At 40.2% G+C, this 18,067-nt stretch overlaps 1 protein-coding gene across 3 annotated transcripts in view; it reads right to left on the bottom strand.

Moving 5' to 3' along the window:
* The window catches only part of ARHGAP44 (Rho GTPase activating protein 44), a 261,017-nt gene that overhangs the window by 118,687 nt on the left and 124,263 nt on the right, over window positions 1–18,067 (bottom strand). For 2 of the 3 annotated variants that reach the window (XM_049861082.1, XM_049861083.1), the window contains exon 2: window positions 309–348. The exons of the other annotated variant lie outside the window; for it this stretch is intronic. In XM_049861082.1, coding sequence (XP_049717039.1) covers window positions 309–348 — 40 coding nt within the window. The remainder of the gene's footprint in view (window positions 1–308; window positions 349–18,067) is intronic. 3 annotated transcript variants of the gene reach the window in all.

Here is an 18,067-nt window from a genome sequence, read left to right on the forward strand (position 1 = left end):
AACCCTGGGAAAGGAGTCTGAACATGTGTCTGCAAAGACAAGGAAGGCTGCAGGACAACACCCGAAGCTGGGCAACAGAAGGGGAGGGGTAGCAGACTGGTATTCCCTGCTAGCACTGAAATGAAAAGGCCTCACATCTCTACTGGAAGATCTCACTGAAACTGCTGTTCAAAATGCAGTGTGCTGTGGTCCAGGATAAAGAGCTGTGTCTCCAAACATTGCGAGTAGCTTGTGAAATTCAAACAGCATTGGGAATGGCTTAGTTGTAAAAGGAAAGCATCTTTGGTGTCTTCGAGCTAAGAGCTTACCTGAAGGAGGTCTTCACTCAGAACTTCAGTCTTTTCTGCCCTAAATAGAAAATTGAGAAACACATCAGTAAGAAAACTAGGCACAGAGTCCCGTAATTACTCCTCCCTCTCTTCACTACGGCAAAACTGGAAAAACAGAGGCATTAACTAGTAGCAGAACTTCTAACAAGAGAATACACACTAATATTGGAATCTGCTGAGAATGAAATATTTAGTGCACCAGTAAACAAGATACTCTGAACAGTCTCTGCTACAGATCAAAACCTGGATTGATGATAACAAACTTCCCAGACACATTTTTTAAGTAACTGAATTGAGCAGGTTCCGCCACTCAAGGCCCTTGGCCTTTCCCAAATAATCTAGCAAAAGTAACAGAAAGCTGATCAGGGATCAATAAACAGTGAACATGGAGACAGTATTAAGTCCTGGTGAAAAATGAAAATACCACATCCGAGATCTGGCAGCCAAGTTAACACCACAAAGTGGGGACTTGCACCTCAGATTTCCACTTTCAGTGAAGGACTTGGAAGCTGGCTGAAGTTGTCATGACCTGTTTGCACCCCTGCTTCACATCAGAGGACAATGCAAATCCTCTTCGGACACAGCGTTCCCAGTTTATTACCTCCGGATTCTCACAGATAAGGTTCAATCAATGAGCGGTCGCACACGTGTGCACGCCTGCTCTCACTCGCTTTCTCTCACACACTCACATACACAACCAAATCCACATGAAAACAAATCAAGACTGAGTACAAAGAAAGAAGAAATAACATACAGAGCCTGTTGTTGTGTGCCCTCATGTTGATTCCAACTCATAGTGATCCTATAGGGCAGAGTGGAACTGCCCCATAAGGATTCCTGGGTACAGGGTCAATGGCAACAGGTAACAGGTTAATCTTTAAAGGAGTAGACTGCCAGGTGTTTTCTCCAGTGGAGCAGTTGGTGGGTTCCAACTGCAGGCCTTCCTGTTAGTGACCGAAAGTTTAACCATTGCACCACCAGGGCTCCTTATATAGAGCCTAAAGGACTTCAATTATTGAAATTATCAACGATTGTAACAGGTGCCTGAAACATTTAAGAATAAGTGATACATTAAAAATTAAATAACAGAACTTTCATTTATGGGAAGATAGTGTAAACATGCTTTTACCTATTCCTCTTGCTGAGTACAACTAAAAACCTGAGGCATTACATATAAAACAAAAATAAGAAGACTCTTAAAGATAGAGACAAGGCAGACTGGCTAGGTACTTCTAGAATTACATAGACTTTTTTTTTTTTTTTTTTGGCTTCATATATCCCAGACTTGGAGCATAAAAAGTAAACAACTGTGCCCCCGCCGCCTGCTGGGGTGGGGTTGGAGGAGGCCTCGCAGAAAATCAGGACTCTCGTCACTGCCCAGATGAATGCAATCCCAACCAAACTTCCAGCAGCATTTTTGTAAATATAAACAAGCTGATTCTAAATTGATATCAAAGTACAGATGAAGTAGAAGAGCTACACCAATTCAGAAAGAGAAGAATAAAGTTGGAAGTCTTGCATACCCAATTTTAAGACTTACTATAAAACTAAAAGAGTACGGTATTAGTGAAAGGAAAGAAGCCTAGATAAATGGAACAGAATACAGAGTTCAGAGACAGGCCCACACAAATACGATCGATTGATTTTTGACAAAGGTACAAAGGCAATTTAATGAAAGAAGGGCAATCTTTTCAACAAAATTGTGCTAGACAATTAAACATGTCATGTGTAAAGAGTCACCTACAAAAAATGGATCCATAATGAATCATCAATCCAAATATAAAACGTAAACATAAAACTCTTAGAAGAAAACATATGAGAAAATATCTGTGACCTTGGGGTAGGACACGAGTTAGATACAACATCAAAAGAATGCTATATATAAAAGTAAAAAATTGATACATTGAACTTCATAGAAAAGACAATACTAAATATTATAATGAAAAAATAATAAAGAGAACTTAGTAATATAGAAAAATGCAACAGAATCACTAAAGTTACAAGTTCATTCTTTGAAAAGACTAAGAAAATAGCAAACGTCTACAAGATTTATTCAGGGAAAAATAAGAGAAAGAAGAACTAAACAATAATAGGAAATGAAAGTCAACTATAAACAGAGATGCTGCAGATATTAAAATATAAATAAAATCTACGAACAACTTCATTTGAAAACTCAAACAGCCAAACCCCTAGAAAAATAAAAACAGAATTATCAAGAACAGGCATATGCCCTAAGGGAACAGGAGAGCAGTGAGACACAGACCCCAAATTCTTGTTAAAAGACAAAACTTAATGGTCTGACTGAGACTAGAAGGACTCCAGTGGTCATGGCCTCCAGACCTTCTGTTGGCCCAGGACAGGAACCATTCCCAAAGCCAACTCTTCAGACAGGGATTGGACTGGACAATGGGTTGGAGAGGGATGCTGGTGAGGAGCAAGCTTCTTGGATCAGGTGGACACTTGAGACTGTGTTGGTATCTCCTGCCTGGAGGGGAGATGAGAGGGTGGAGGGGGTCAGAAGCTGGCGAAATGGATAGGAAAAGAGAGAGCGGAGGGAGGGAGCGGGCTGTCTCATCAGGGCGAGAGCAATTAGGAGTATGTAGCAAGGTGTATATAAGTTTTTGTGTGAGAGACTGACTTCATTTGTAAACTTTTAAAACACAATCAAAATCAAAAAAAAAAAAGAACATGCAAATGCATGGAGACCAAAGTTTATTAATGGTTACCATGGGCGAGGAGGGAGGGGGAAAAGGAAAACACAATGCTTAGGGGACGCTGAGCTTCTTTTAAGGGTGATGGAAAAATCTGGGAATGCTTAATGGTAGTAGTTGAAAAACACGATGAATGTAATTAATGTCACTGAAGTGTATATGTGAAGATTGCTGAAATACTGAATGTTTTATTGCCTATATATTTACCACAATTAAAAAACCCATCTTAAAATATATATACTGCATAAAAAGGGAATAAACTGAAAGTCTGAAAAGTCCTGCAAACCTTAAAGTAATTAAACATCTTTGCACAAAGAAAATAGCAGACCAAGATGTTATATAGGCAAATTTTCAAGAAATTTTTCTTTCCAAATTTATACAACCTCTTAAAAAAGAAGCAAGCCATCCCAACTCATTCTTAGTGTCAAGTATAACTTGATACCAAAAACAGACAAGGACACTAAAGAATAATTACAGATCACTCTCAGATATTAACAATGATACAGAAGTACTAAACAAAATAAATTAGCCCGTTATGAACAAGCTGGATTAATTGACGGAATGCAAAGGTGGTTTAACTTTAGAAAATTTGTAAGTATAATTCATTATTGATAGAGTAAAAGATAAAACATATGACCATCTCAAAAAATGCATAGTATATCTGATAAGGATTTAATATCTAGAATACATAAAGAACTACTACAACTCAGTGACAAACAACCTAATTAAAAAATAAGTAAAAGACTTTGTGTGTTAAGAATTTAACTTTGCTTAAAGAAATGTCTTGCCCTTGTTTCCTGAGAGAGAACTCTAGACCCTTGGAATTTCCTGAGAAATGGAGGTGCCTTAATGATTTGAAGCCTCCAGATAACACCCGAGAATTTGTACAAATGAGTGGGGGGCTGGCCAGACCACAAAGATCCCCTGGTAGCCTGATATCAGCTAACCTCAGGGAGGGAGGAGCAGGATTCAATCAATTGTGGCTACATAATGACGCTAATAAAGGTTATGGACACGGAAGCTCCATGAACTTCCTGGTTGATGAAAGATATCCATGCACATGGGAGAGTAATGCACCTTTTGGGACATGGAAGCTCCATGTTGCAGGCCCTCCCAGACCTCATCCTATGCATCTCTTGGTTTCCAACCTTTCTGCTACAATAAAGTTCTAACTGTAGGTACAGCACTTTCCATGAGCTCTGTGAGTCATCCCAGTGAATTAGCAAACACAAAGGAGTAGTGGGAGCCATCAAATTAGAAGTTAGCGTATCGTGTGGACTCCCTAACCTGCAGCTGATCTGACCTAGTTCCAGGTGGCTAGGGTCAGAGAAAGAAGTGCCACATGGACAGCTGGTGTCAGAACTGAACAGAGAAAAGTGAAAATGGGGATTTGTTGTATCCTCAGAGTTGAGGACAGAATAGTAGGATTTTGAGATTTCCACACAACACAGCTGTCATCAGAAGTGGGATTTACTAGGAACTCAGACTTGAAAAGATATTTCTCCAAAAGGATATATACAATTGGCCAACAAGCACATGAAAAGATGAACAATGTCTTTATTCATTAAAAGAAATGCAAATCAAAACAACAAGATGCCACTTCACACCCTCCAGGATGGCTAGTATTACAAAAACAGAAAATAACAAGTGTTAGCAAGGATGTGGAAAAACTGTAACACTTCTACATCGCTGGTGGGAATATAAAATGGTGCAGCTGCTATGGAAAACAGTTTGGTGGTTCCTCAAAAAGGTATATGTACAATTACACTGCTAGGTATATACCCAAAAGAACTGAAAGCCAGGACTCAAACAAATACTTGCACATCAGTGTTCATTGCAGCATTATTCATAATAGTCAAAAGGTGGAAACAATGGAAATATCCATCAACAAATGAATGGATAAACAAAATGTAGTACACACATACAATGAAATATTACTCAGCCATAAAGACAAACGAAGTTCTGACACATACTATGCCATGAATGAACTTTGAAAACATTACGCTGAGTGAAATAAGTCAGACACAAAAGTACAAGTATTCTGTGATCCCACTTAATGAAATATCTAGAATATGGAAGCTCACTGAGACAAAAGTTTACTAGAGATGATCAGGGGCCTGAGGGAGGGTGGAATGGGAAGTCATTGCCTGACGGTTACATGATTGGGGTGATGAAAAGTTTTGGAAATAGACAGCAGTGATGGTTGCAAAACACGGTGAATATAATGTCAGTGAATTGTGCACTTAAAAATGGATAAAATGACAAGTTTTTGTTATACATATTTTCACCATAATATTTTTTCAAATTAATGCCTACTTATGAAAAATAGAAAAAAGGAGGGAATTCTTAACTTAGATTTTTAATGGAACCTACAAAACATTCCCTGTATAATCAGGAATAAGAGGAGGGTGTCTATTATCACCATCTACCTAGTTCACAAGCAAATAAAGCCTAAGAGCTAAAACCTAAAAAGGAAGAACATAACTGACATCATCTGAAGATGATACATGTGTCCACAAAGAAAACAGTAAATAATCCACACAAATTATTAGAATTAATGAAAGATTAGAAAGGTGGCTGGATATAAGATCAATATAACAAAATCAGTATAACCAATAAATACTTAAAAAACCTTATTTTAAAAAATATTTATCACAGCAAAGAAATTATAAGTACCTTGGAATAAATTTCATAAAAGAGGCAAAACCCTTTTATAGAGAAAAAATATAAACTTTAATAAAAGACATTTACAAAGACAATAATTGGAGAGACAAACAGTGTTTAGAAGCAGAAAGAATCAATTTTGTAATGATGTCAGTTCTCACAACATCAATGCAACTTCAAAGAAAACCCAAATGAGGTTTTTTTTTTTTAATAATTTAACAAGCTGAAGTGGGGGGCTAAGATGGTGAAGTTGTCAGATGCTTCCTGTGGTCCTTCTTACAACAAAGACCCCCCAAAACAAGTGAATCAATTATATATGCAATCTAGGAGCCCTGAGCATCAAAGACAAAGTTGAAGAATCAGACTGAGTGCCAGGAAAAGGGAGAAAGAGTTCAGAGGAAGCGAGGAGTTGCCAGAACTGAACTGGCTGGTGCCAGCACCCTGCAGGCTGGATCAGCAGGTGCACATGGGGTGAGGAAAGCAGTGGCGCTCAGGACTCATTTTCCACATCCAGAGAGACAGAGCGGTGGAGTGCCTGCTCAAAGCCTTCGGAACCAGGAGAAGTGGTGCTCAATAGGTAAAAGATAAGTACAAGTGTCTAATCCACCACTCGGATCAACTCCCTACCCCCCTCCCCCACTTTGGGAAGTACCTCTCTCCCATTTACCTGTCCCCTCCCTGAGCTGCTCTGGGGCCTGGTCCAGTTTCAATGACTGCCATCCCCCTTGGGCCAGAAGTAGGATGCACAGTGCCCTAAGCCAGGCATTGGAGAGGGAACAAATTAACAAACGGGAAAAAAATAATCTGCCAGCTCCCCTAAGCCAGGAGGTCAGGGAAGGCACAGCCTCTTTGCCTACGCACAGGCATAAGCGGTCCATAGACTTTGAATGCCTTTCACTGCTGCATAGACCTGTGTGGGCCCATTTCATCAGTATAGGCCCTCATTAACACAGTATAACACGCTATATGCCTGAAGCCTATTTTCAGTTGCATCAGCTATAACGGGATTGGCAGATTCATGACATTTGACACTGCCCGGCCCATTAAGCAGGATCCTCACCTATACACATCAGGGGCCTGAGGACTGGTGGCTCCATTCACATCACCTAGCCATCCACGACAGGGGTCCGAGAATAAGTGGTGCCTCCCAGTCCTTACAGCCAACAGCACTGGGTGCCCATAATCTGGCTGCAAAACCCACCTACCTACACGTTCTAGGGAACAGAGACATGCCTTCCACCCAGACACTCAGGGGCAGTCACCAACCCCCTGCCTTGCTCAGCGTATGACACCGTATTGCAGCCAGATACCTGTGCCTACTCCAATCACCCCTAACCATCTAGGACTGTAGGTGAGAGCCTGTGCCACATATTTGATGACTGGCGACCTGAATACACACAAGAAAACTAAACAAAGTTCTGGGCTCACATACATAGTAACAGCTCCAACCACGTGGAGACAGGACATGAGAGCTTCAAAGATGCCAATAATAAAACTAGCTTATATAACCAGACTATTTGAGCATAGCAAAACAAAACAAGAAGCTAGCGCACAGTAAAGAAACATAAATAAATATAATAATTTACTGATGGCTTGGAGACAACAGTCAATATTAAATCACATAAAGAAGCAGATCATGATGTCTTCAGCAAGGTAACAAAACAAATAACCAAGAAACCTTCCAGAGGAAGAAAACTTCCTGGAATTACCGGAGGAGGTAAAATTCAAAAGATGAATATACAGAGCTCACCAAAAGATCAGGAAGGAGATCTGGCAAAAAGAAGAACAAGCCAAGGAACAGACAGACAAAGCAATAGAGTAAATTAAGAAGGTTATACAAGAGCATAATGACAAATTTAACCAGTTGCAAGAATTCAAAGAGAGACAGCAAACTGAAATCCAGAAGATTAACAATAAAATTTCAGAATTAGACAACTCGATAGCAAGTAATAGGAACAGAATTAAGGCAATGAAGTCAGAATTAGTGAGACTGAAGATAAAGCGCTTGACACCAACTTATTTAAGGAAAAATCAGATAAAAGAATTAAAAAAAAATGAAGAAAACCTGAAAATTATGTGGGACTCCATCAAGAGGAACAGCCTACTAGTGACTGGAGTACCAGAACAGTGGGGGATAACAGAAAATAGAATTGTTCAACATTTGTTTGCAAAAAACTTCCCTGATATTGTGAAAGGTGAGGAGATACTTATCTAAGAAGCTCACCGAACCCCACACAAGGTAGATCCCAAAAGAAAGTCACCAAGACATAGCATAAACTCGTCAAAATCGAAGATAAAAAGAGAATTTTAAGTGTCTAGCGATAAACGAAAAGCCATCTACAGAGGAGAGTCAATAAGACTAAGTTCTGACTACTCAGCAGAAACCATGCAGGCAAGAAGGCAATGGGATGACATATACAAAGCCTTGAAGAAAAAAAATTGCCAGTCAAGAATTAAATATCCAGCAAAACTGTCTCTCAAATATGATGGCGAAATTAAGGCATTTCCAGATAAACAAAAGTTTAGGAAACTGTAAAAACGAAACCAAAATTACAAGAAGTACTAAAGGGAGTCCTCTGGTCAGAAAATCAATAACATCAGATAACAACCCAAGACTAGAACACAGGACAGAACAACCAGGTATCAACCAGACAGGGAGGTCACAAAACTAAATCAAAGCTAAAACACTGAAAATAGGGAAACAGAGACATCAGTATGTAAAAGATAACAATATTAAAACAAAAAAAGGGACTAAATAACATAATCATAGATCTTTCATATGGAGAGGAAGTCAAGGAGATAAAAAGAAATAAAAGAATGGTTTAATCTTAGAAAAATAGAGGTAAATATTAAGGTAACCACAAAGGAAATTAACAATCCTACACATCAAAAAAAATAAAAATAAAGACTCAACAAATACAAAATCAATAACGATGAAATGGAAATACATAAAGAAAAATGATTCAGCACAGAAAATTAAATGGAACAAAGAAACTGTTAACAACCCTCAAAACACATCAAAATGACAGCATTAAACTTATACCTATCAATACTTACGCTGAGTTTAAATGAACTAAATGTGCCAATAAAAAGACAGAGAGTGGCAGAATGGATTAAAAAACACGAACCATCTGTATGCTGCCTACAACAGACATACCTTAGACTTAATGACACAAACAATCTAAAACTCAAAGGATGGAAAAAATACATGTATCAAATCAGCAACAACGAAAGTACAAGATGCTACTGCAAAAAATTAAGAGAGACCTATGTAAGTGGAAAAACATACCTTGCTCATGGATAGGAAGACTCAACACTGTGATAATGTCAATTCTACTCAAAGCATTCTATACATAAAATGCAATCCCAATCCAAATTCCAAAAACATTTTTTTAATGAGATGGAGGAACAAATCACCAACTTCATATGGAAAGGGAAGAGGCCCCAGAAAAGTAAAGCATTACTGAAGAAGAACAAAGTGGGAGGCCTCACGCTACCTGATTTTAAAACCCATTATACTGCCACAGTAGTCAAAACAGCCTGGTACTGGTATGACAACAGATATATAGACCAATAAAGCAGAATTCAGAATCCAGACCTAAATTCATCCACCTATGAGCAGCTGACATTTGACAAAGGCCCAAAGTCTATTAAACGGGGAAAAGACAGTCTCTTTAACAAACGGTGCTGGCATAACTTGATATTCATATGCAAAAAAAGATACAAGACCCATACCTCGCACCAAGCACAAAAACTAACTCAAAATGGATCAAAGATCTAAATATAAAATCTAAAATCATAAAGATAATGGAAGAAAAAATAGGGTCAACGCTAGAAGCCCTAATACATGGCATAAATAGAATACAAAATATAACTAACAATGCACAAGTACCAGAAGAGAAACTAGGTAACTGGGAGCTCCTAAAAATCAAACACTTATGCTCACCCAAAGACTTCACCAAAAGAGTAAAAAAAATACCTACAGACTGGGAAAAAAAATTTTGGCTATGACATATCCAATTAGGGTCCAATCTCTAAAATCTACAAGATACTGCCAAACTACAACAACAAAAACTCATATAACCCAATTAAAAAATGGGCAAAGGATATGAACAGGCACTTCACCAAAGAAGATATTCAGGCGGCTAACAGATACATAAGGAAATGCTCACGATCATCAGCCATTAGAGAAATGCAAATCGAAACTACAATGAGATACCATCTCACCCCAACACGGCTTGCAATAATCCAAAAATCACAAAATAATAAATCTTACAGAGGATGTGGGGAGAATGGAACACTTATACACTGCTGGTGGGAATGTAAAATGGTACAACCACTTTGGAAATCTATTTGGCACTTCCTTAAAAAGCTAGAAATAGAACTACCATACAATCCAGCAATCTCACTCCTTGGAATATATCCTAGAGAAATAAGAGCCCTCACACAAACAGATATATGCACACCCATATTCACTGAAGTACTGTTCACAATAGCAAAAAGATGGAAACAACCTAGGTGCCCATCAATGGACGAATAGGTAAATTATGGTATATTCACACAATGGAATACTACGCAACAGTAAAGAACGATGAATCATGAAACATCTCATAAAATGGAAGAATCTGGAAGGCATTATGCTGAGTGAAATTAGTCACAAAAGGACAAATATTGTATGAGACTACTACTAAAAGAACTCAAGAAAAGGTTTAAAACACAGAAGAAAACATTCTTTGAAGATTACAAGAATGAGGAGGGAGGGAAAGGGGAACTCACTGACTAGATAGTAGGCAAGAATTACCTTAGGGAAGGGAAGGACAACAAACAATACATGGGAATTCAGCATAACTAGACTAAACCAAAGCTAAGGAGTTCCCTGAATACAACCAAACACTTCTCGGGATAGAAGAGCAAGGGCAGGGGTCTGGGGACCATGGTTTCAGGGGACATCTAGGTCAGCTGGCATAACAAAGTTTATTAAGAAAATGTTCTGCATCCCACTTTGGAGAGTGGCATCTGGGGTCTTAAAAGCTAGAGAGCGTTCATCAAAGATGCATCAATTGATTCCAACCCATCTGGAGCAAAGGAGAATGAAGAACACCAAAGACACAGGCAAAGTATTAGCCCAATAGGCAAAAGGGCCACATAAACCAGAGACTCCATCAGCCTGAGACCAGAAGAACTAGATAGTGCCTGGATACCACCAATGACAGCCCTGACAGGGAACACAACAGCCCTGACAGAGCAGGAGCAAAGTGGGGTGCAGAACTCAAATTCTAGTGAAAAGACCACACTTAATGGTCTGACTGAGACTGGAGGAACCTTAGAAGACATGGCCCCCCGACTCTCTGTTAACCCAGAACTAAAACTATTCCTGAAGCCAACTCTTCAGACAAAGATTAGACTGGACTACAGGACATAAAATGATACTCATGAAGAGTGTGCTCCTTAGTTCAGACAGATACACGAGACTGAATGGGCAGCTCCTGTCCGGAGGTGAGATGAGAAGGTACAAAGGGATAGGAGCTGGTTGAATGGACTTGGGGAATCTAGGGTGGAAGCAAGGAGTGTGCTGTCACATCATAGGGAGAGCAACTAGGGTCACATAACAATGTGTGTATAAATTTTTATATGGGAAACTAACTTGAGCTGTAAACTTTCACCTAAAGCACAATTATAATAATTTAACAAGCTGAATCTAAAATTTATATGCAAATGCAAAGGCTTAAGAATAGTCAATTTTTGGGGGGGTATTCTTAAACTTTTGCACCCGTAGATAAATTTTAGATTACACTTGTTAAATTATATATTTTAAAAAAATGAAATCAGCGAAAGAGGTTCAGCAAAAGAGAGGAAGACCCTCAATGAGATGGACTGATACAGTGACTGTAACAAGGGGCTCAAGTGTAATGATTGTGAGGATGGCACAGGACTGGGCAGTGTTTCATTCTCTTGTACACAGGGTCACTATGAGTCAGAACTGACTCAGTGGCACCTAATAACAACAAGAATAGCCAATATTCTGCTTAAGAAGAATAGGTTGGGAGAGTTTCACTATCAGATACTGAAACTTATAAACGTCAGAGTAATTAAGACAGTATTCTATCAATATACACATTCATCAATCGGACAGATGAGAACGCCCAGGAACAAACTCACACAAATATGGAAAAATATAGAAAAGTGATGACAAAGGTGTTATCTGAGATTGGGAGAGTGAAGCGGGAGAAAATGAGTTTTTCAATAGTGCTGGGACAACTGTTTACCAATATGAGAAAAAAAAGTGGGGGAGGGGGGGTTTCTACACCATACCATGCACAAAAGCCAAGTTTGTATGAATTAAAAACTTAAAAGGTAAAAGGCAAGGCATTAAAACTTTTAGGGAAAAAAAAAAGAATATCTTTCTTACCATGGAATGAGATTTATATGTGTATATATACATAAAAATATGTATTTTTATGTATATACACACATATATATGGAAAATAACCATAAAGTGAAAAATCAATAAATATATTCACGTTAAAATTAACAACTTCTATTATGGTGGTTAAAAAAAGGTAAAAAGCTTTTCTTATGTATATTTCTTACATACCTGGGAAAAGGTATATGTAAGAAATATAACCATCAAAGAATTAACATTTAGACTCTGAACTCCTACAAGTCAACAAGGAAAAAAAAAATCAATTCCCTAGATTAATGGGCTAAAGTCTAACACATCTTAAAAGAAGAAATTCCAATAATATAAGAAAACTTGGTCAACTTCATTAGTAATCAGGAATATGCAAACTAAAACCACAAGGAGATGATGCCATTTTACACCCACCCAGCTGGCAAAAATGCAGTTCAACAATGCCAAATGGTGGAGACGTGGAGTAATGAAGTCCCTACATACTACTACTGTAAGTATAAACTGTTAAAAGCATTTTAGAAAACAATGTGGCATTATCTTGCATACCTGACATTGCAACTCAGTATCCAAATGTAGCATCTTCAAACGAGATGCTTTTTACTGTTTTTGATGCACACTGATATTTTCTGTTATTACCACTAAATTGATTTCACTTTCACTGATGGATAGGAACTCGCAGTACAAAAAATGCTGCAGTAAAGAAATCTTGGCACGAAGTTACCAGGAGGCATTTACATATCAACATGAAGAAAATAAAAATCCTTGCAACCAGACCAATAAACAACATTATGATAAATGGAGAAAATAATTGAAGTCAATGATTTCATTCCAATTGGATCAACAACCAATGTCCATGGAAGTGGCAGTCAAAAAAAAAAAAAAATCAAACGATGTATTGCCATTAGGGAAATCTGCTGCAAAAGACTTCTTTTCAGCAGGGAAGACATCACGTCGATGGCTAAGGTGCACCTGACCTAAGTTAGGGTCTTTTTAACTGTTTCATATGCAAGCAAAAACTGGTCAGTGAAAAAGGACAACAGAAGAATTGCTACACTACGAATTGTGGTGTTGTCGAAGAATATTGAATACACTGTGTATGAAACTGCCAGGAGAACAAATCAATCACTATTGTAAAAAATAACAGCCAGAATGCTCCTTAGAGGCAAGGATGGAGAGACTCAGTCTCACTAACTTTGCACATATCTTTAGGAAAGACCAATTGCTAGAAAAGGACACTACATTTTGGTGAAAATGAATGACACACTCGATGAGATGGACTGACACAATACCCACATCAATGTACTCAAACATACCAACGATCATGAAGATGTCGTAGGACAGGCAACATTTCATTCTGTTATACACAGGGTCTGTTACGGATTGAATCATGTCCCCCCAAAATATCTGCCAACTTGGCTAGGTCATGATTCCCTGGTATGGCTGGATCATTGTCTACCATTTTATCATCTGATGTGATTTCCCTATGTGTTGTAAACCCTATCACTATGATGTAATAAAATGGATTAGCAGCAGTTATGTTGATGAGATTTACAAAATTAGATAATATCTTAAGCCAATCTCTTTTTTGATACAAAAGAGAGAAGTGAGCAGAGACACAGAGGGTCCTCATACCACCAAGAAAGCAGCACCGGAAAGAGAGCACATCCTTTGGACCTGAGGTTCCTGTGCTGAGATGCTCCCAGATCAATGGGAGGACTGATGACAGGGAGCTTCCACCAGAGCCAACAGAGACAGAAAGCCTTTCCCTGGAACCTGTGCCCTGAATTTGGACTTCCAGCCTACTGGGCTGTGAGAGAATAAACTTCTCTTTGTTAAAGCCATTCACGTGTGATATTTCTGTTACAGCGGCACTAGATGACTAACACAGGTCACCATGAGTCAAAGCCAACTCAGTGGCAACTAATAACAGTAACATTCACATAGTATTTACAGGAGCATGTCTGTGAGTGCGAGTGTGCGAAAAATTAGAAAGTCAACACAAAGAAAAATAAATTGGGATATATTCGTACAATGTCACACAGTCATAAAAAGTAATTAAGTAAAATTTACCTACAACAACATAGGTGAATCTTAGAAGTAAAATGTTAAGTGTGAGAAATATAACAAAAAGACTGCTTAAATTATGATACCATTTTTCATAATGCTCAAAATCAAACACCACTAAACAACATGTTGTTTAGGGATAAATACATATGTAGGAAAATTAAAAAAGAAACCAAGGGAACTATAAAATACAAAAGATATAGAAAATTAAAAAGTTATTTCCAGGGAAGGTTGGAAGATTGAATTCGGGAGGAATATACAGATGATCCCAATGAAATTGGTAATGTTCTGGTTCCGAATTTAGATAGCAGGCACACAGCTTTCTTCTTAATATGGTTCTTAACTTATATATACAAGATTATACATAATCTATGTCTTAAATAAGAGATAATATAAAAAGCAAAAAAATCTAGTTAAATACTAAGCATTAAGCATAAACTTTGTATTAATAATCCCCACAAGATTAAAAAGTACATAGACTTCCAGCCAACATGGTGCTATAGACAGATGCACCATGCCATCTCTCCATAGCAAAGACCCAAAAAACTAAGTAAAACAGAAACAAATGTCAGTACTTGAACCCTAAGCATCAAATGAAGAGATAAAGAACTCAGCCAAGCACCAAAAAGAATAAGGAGCTAACAGAGAAAAGACAGCGAGGAGAGATACGTGCGGAGGTCTCCTACCAGCTAACGCAGCACAGATTCACCATCTCGGACTCCTGTCGGCAACCGGTGGACAGGGAGTACTGGAAAGTGGCTTCACAGAGCTCTCAGCAGGAGTCAGAACACTCAGTAAGCAGTGAGATACACATTCTCACCCTCCATCTTCTCCCCCGACTCAACCTTCCCTGCTTCATAGCTGGCTGCAGTTGCTCAGCCAGCTGAGAAGTGCAGGGTCCATGCTGCTTGGATTCGCACTGCCCACATTGGAGATCGACGGATTGGGAGTACAGGAAAGGAGCTTACAGGAGCTCCCAGAAGGAGACACAGCACCCAGCCACCACCCCCTATCCTTCTACTCCCTGCTGCTCAGCCTCCTCTACTTCCCACTGGCCGCAGTCTCGTGGCTGAGAGGCACTACTTTTGTACCCTTGCCGCTTCAACTCATCCCACCCACAATGGTCAGCTCCCAGAGTGTCATTTGTTTGTTGCTGGTATTGCTTTTTTCTGTTCCTTTTGGTTTCTTCTGTGCCTCTCACCATCTCTGCCTCCTTTCTCTTGAACACCTGGCTCCACATGCCATCATTGCTTCTTCTTGAGAAGCTGTGAAGTACCGCTCGACTGGGGAACAGCTTCCTTGGCCCACTACCACACTGGTGGGATCCCCAGGGTTTTTTATTTTCTTTGTTTTATTTTGTTTGTACGTTCATTTTCTTTTTGTTTTTGAGGCTTGGGAGCCCCTTCTAGCCGGGTGGTACTGTGTGACTTGGGAGCCACTTTCCCAGTCTGCACAGTCACACTGGTGGGAACCCTGGGGGCATTATTTTTTTTTCCCCTTTTGTCTTTCTTCATTTCTGTTTCTGGTCTCTCTATACGTACCTTCTTTTCTTGTCTCCTGAATACCTGGCACTGTGTGACATCTCTACCCCTTCTAGCCAGGCTGTACTGCGCAGCCTGGAGCCACTTCCCTAGTCTCGTGCCCACACGGGTGGGATCCCTGGAGGCTTTTCCTTCTAATTTTTATCTGTTTATTTATATCTCTTTCCCTATTTCTTTTTTTTCACTTTTGTTTTTCCCTATTTCTCAGATTCTCATTTTTCCACTCCAACGGCAAGCTCCCTTAGCATTTTTTTGTTTCTTTCTTTGTTTTTGGCTCCTGTTTCTCTCTCCACTTTCCCATACCCATCTTAACTCCACAACTCACAACCTCCCCCCTCCTACCTGCTAATCTGCACCGTGTGCTGAACATCACACCCCAGAGCAGCACAGGCACAGCCTACCAGAACCTATCCTACATTGATTCCTGGCCTACCCTGTTAGGCCTAGTACATGCCACAAACAACCTAACTCAGCATCTCTGCTTCAGCTGAACCTGCCCTGCTGCACCATAGCAGAGCAACTCGCCCTACCCATTGGACAAGGATGTGAAAAGTATTCTGTCCACAGATGAGCAGACAACAAATAACATACAGCCTGACTGCTCAGGCATAACCAAATAAAAAATCAGGACAAAACAAACAAATCTACAATTAATAAATGAAGAAAATAACTGCTGAATGTCCCAAAGATAGCAGACAATATCAAAACACATTAAAAAAAACAGAACAGGATGATTCCAGTAAGCATCCAAAATAAAACATCAGATGATTTTCCAGTAGAAGAAAAGGCACTAGAACTACCTGACAAGGAATTTAAATCTCTGATATTCAGAGGTATCCAAAGTTGAAGCAAAAAGTGGACAAATATGAGAAAAAAATACAAAAATTAATAGAAAATACAGATAAAAAATGGAAGAACGCAGGAAAATAATAAAGGAACAAAATGCGAAAATAAACTCACAACTAGAAATCATTCAAAAACAACAACTACAGGAGGTGGGGCCAAGATGGCGGACTAGGTGGACGCTACCGCGGATCCCTCTTGCAACAAAGACTCGGAAAAACAAGTGAATCGATCACATACATAACAATCTACCAACTCTGAACAACAAACACAGATTTAGAGACGGAGAACGAACAAATACGGGGAGACAGCGATTGTTTTCAGAGCCAGGAGCCAGCGCACCAGGCAGGTGACCTTCGGAGCCCGAGTTGGGGCAGAGCCCATGGGGGCAGACGGCACAGACAAGGGGCCCAGCCCTAGCCCCCGAACTCATCCCGGGAGTGAGCCCACCCATTGGCACGGGCGGCGTGGCGGCGCAGCCGGTGGGAGAAGTCCCCGGGAGGCAGTGACTGGTCTTGGCGCGGGGAGAGCAGTGTCCCAGCCGGGGAGCCGTCCCGCCGGAGTTTGGCAGCGTAGGCGGGGCGTGAGCGCAGGGACCACCTACATTTCCCTGAATTGACCCCGGGGGGGGGGTCCAGTCATTGGTGCGGGAGGCACCCACCCAGTTCGCGCGAGTGGCATGGCGTGCCAGAGGGAGAAGTCCCCGGGAGGCAGTGGCTGGTCTTAGAGCGGGGAGAGCGGCTTCCCAGCGGGGACGCACAGTCGCACCCGGTTCGCGGGAGTGGCGCGCGACGTGGCTGGAGGGACGGGGAGCCCCCGGGAGGCAGCGACGGGATTTTGGAGACAGGAGTGCACCGTCCCAGTAGGGGAGCCTTAACCTTGGGGGTGGGGCTGACAGCGGAGTATCTGACCGTGACGCCAGTGGGCCAGGCCCCCCGGGGGGCAATCTCCACACACCCAGTACATATAGGCGACGCGCCCCGCGGAAATCTCAGATACAAGAGTCATTCCAAGTAAGACAAACAACTCTGGCTATATTCTGAGGTGCTACACTCCTAGCTCTCTGATCCCTCCCCCACCCTCCCCAGGCGGCTCCATTAACATCCGAAAACCCTGAGCCAGAGGGAGAACTCTGATAGGGATCTGACTGCATTTTTTTTTTTTTTGCGGATTTTCTGGAAAAACTAGTTTCCCAGTGATGGCTCGGAGACAGCAGTCCATATCAAACCACATAAAGAAGCAGACCATGACAGCTTCTCCAACCCCCCAAACAAAAGAATCAAAATCTTTCCCAAATGAAGATACAATCCCGGAATTATCAGATACAGAATATAAAAAACTAATTTACAGAATGCTTCAAGACATCACAAATGAAATTAGGCTAACTGCAGAAAAAGCCAAGGAACACACTGAAAAACTGTTGAAGAACTCAAAAAGATTATTCAAGAACATAGTGGAAAAATTAATAAGTTGCAAGAATCCATAGAGAGACAGCATGTAGAA

The sequence above is a fragment of the Elephas maximus genome, chromosome 19 (assembly GCF_024166365.1).
Source record: "Elephas maximus indicus isolate mEleMax1 chromosome 19, mEleMax1 primary haplotype, whole genome shotgun sequence".
NCBI classification, from domain to species: domain Eukaryota; kingdom Metazoa; phylum Chordata; class Mammalia; order Proboscidea; family Elephantidae; genus Elephas; species Elephas maximus.